This window comes from Colias philodice, chromosome 2, assembly GCF_061535455.1.
Source record: "Colias philodice isolate Cphi_HAF_F1 chromosome 2, ilColPhil1 Martin Lab GWU primary, whole genome shotgun sequence".
In the NCBI taxonomy this organism is placed as follows: domain Eukaryota; kingdom Metazoa; phylum Arthropoda; class Insecta; order Lepidoptera; family Pieridae; genus Colias; species Colias philodice.
In genome coordinates this window covers 876,468-878,717 of record NC_143087.1, presented here as the reverse complement: position 1 = coordinate 878,717, position 2,250 = coordinate 876,468, and the positions used below count along the sequence as shown (strand labels likewise).

Sequence of the window (2,250 nt, the reverse complement as noted above, 5' to 3'; positions counted from 1 at the left end):
AAGTATTGGTGCAATAAAAATATATAAATTAGAAGTATTCAATATAAATATTTGTTTTATAATCTCGCTATTATCTATAAATTGAAAGCATTTACTTTAAAGCTTTATTGTATACAATCGTTGAGTAAACCAAAGCTCTATAAATAGTCTCATTTAATCACCCGTAACATTATATTATTATAATACGTAATGCAATCCATACAACAATAGGTAAACATGTTAGACGCCGCCATTTATCGACGAGCAAAGCAAATCCAAAAATAAAGTATTACATTAAAAACATCCATTGCGTTTCATAAACTTCAATAAGTAGCAATAAAAAGGTCTTCGATTGAAGCACTAAAGAAACTTCGGGCGAGAAGTGTGAAGCAAAGCTCGCTGTATTCCAGCGGTTATATTCATGCATAAAGTCGCGTCGATGTACCTCGCCAGCTGGCGGCGAGCGAGAGGCCCGTGCGAGAGGGACGGCGCGCGAGGTGGGGCGCCGCCGCCATTGGCCGCGTGCCGCCCCCGGCCGCGCCCGCCGGCCGATACCCGCGCGGCCGCCGCGCTCTCTCGTCAGTCTACCGTTCGACTTCGACGCGAAACAATCGCCTTCTCAGTGCCCATTCACCTTTGTGCCATACAGCCCATGCTATAGTGCTCAACATGTCCACACTCAGCCATCACCCGTACGCATTCTCGATGCACCCGGGCATGCTCCCGGAGTACCCGAGTGCTCCACAGCCGCTGCCGGCTTCGTCGCCACAGTCGGAAGGCCACATCAAGCGACCGATGAACGCTTTCATGGTCTGGTCTAGACTGCAGCGCCGGCAGATCGCAAAGGATAATCCCAAGATGCATAACTCAGAAATTTCTAAACGGCTAGGAGCCGAGTGGAAGCTGTTGACAGAGATGCAGAAGAGACCGTTTATCGATGAAGCGAAACGTCTCCGCGCTCTGCACATGAAGGAGCACCCCGACTACAAATACAGGCCGCGCAGGAAGCCAAAACCGCCAACACCCGGCGGAGCACCCGGCGCGGGCGCATTCCCGAGCTTTCCTTTGCCTTACTTCGCGGGACCAGCTCCGTCCGTGGGCCATCTCGATGCACTATCTTACTCCGCCGTGCCACCGTACTTCCCACATCAATTGGACCACCTCCAGTTCTCAAAATTGATGGCACCGTCCGCCGAGAAGATGCCGACGGCGTCGTCAGCGGCGGCTGTGGTGTCTTCGTTCTACTCGTCGCTGTACACGACGCCGACGGGCCCGCCGAAGCCGTTCTCGTCACCGCTGTTCCCGCAGTACGGCGCGCCGGGATCGCCCGTGTCGCCCGCCACGCCGACGCAGCACAGCCCTCACGACGACCAGCTGCGGCGGCCCGTGTCCGTGATCTATTGAAGGCCGGTGCATCTTCCCTGAACCGAGTGTCATCAGTGAAGCGCGATAGACTTTTCGAGAACACTATTTATTGTTTTCTAGTTAAGCTTAGTTCAAGTGCGACTCATATCAAGTGTTGTAAATACGTTGGAATCGTAGCCCCGTTAGAGGTAACGGTTTTATTTATGTAGCTGTGATTTTTGTTTCGACGCATTCGTACTTAGATTAGTAACAGTTTCGTCAGCTCAGTGAGATCGGTACCAAAAAGAGATTAATCTTGTAGGTGTCTATAGTGAGCCTTAAGACTGACGACGGAGTTTCTTGTCACTCTAGCATTCCTTTGTTAAGTTTTATTGTTTTAAGATCTTCAGTGGGGTCTAATGGATAAGCTGTACATTATTTATTGCGACCAGTTTAATTGTGAAGAATTTATTTGTATAATAGTTGATTGTATAAGTGAATACCGTCTGTAAATATTAGTGTTAAATCTAAATCGATGTCATTACCAACGATGTATTATAGAGTAAAAAACTTTGTTAACGCCATAAAATAAACTAAATTGTTTTTATTTTACACATTTTGTTTTCTTTCCCCGACCGTAAAAAGGTTCTATTGTGTTTAAAGTATTTGGGACTTTTGAAATTGTTTTACACTTTTTATTCAATTTATTTTTGAGAGAGTTGCCTTTAATTAGGGCCAATACTCTACCTGTAATAGGTACAATGAAATGTTTGTACCTACCTACCTAGTTAGAAAAACAACATAGGTACCTTAAACATACAAGCCTTTATGATAATTGAATGAAACAGATCTTTGAATTAGTTTAATGAACCAAACGTTTTAAAATAAGGGTTAGTACCTACCTAGGCATAAATATCTAATTTTTAA

The 2,250-nt window shown here is 45.6% G+C and overlaps 1 protein-coding gene across 1 annotated transcript; it reads left to right on the top strand.

Annotated features, from left to right (window-relative positions):
- Window positions 1–580: 580 nt before the first annotated feature.
- Window positions 581–1,937, top strand: LOC149490132 (SOX domain-containing protein dichaete-like). Its single transcript, XM_089710508.1, has one exon. The coding sequence runs from the start codon at window positions 649–651 to the stop codon at window positions 1,381–1,383; it is 735 nt and encodes a 244-aa protein (XP_089566634.1). The 5' UTR covers window positions 581–648; the 3' UTR covers window positions 1,384–1,937.
- The last annotated feature ends 313 nt before the right edge of the window (window positions 1,938–2,250 follow it).

Bases quoted from the DNA above. Each gene is read 5' to 3' on its own strand.
- LOC149490132 (XM_089710508.1), top strand. From the start codon at position 649: ATGTCCACACTCAGCCATCACCCGTACGCATTCTCGATGCACCCGGGC.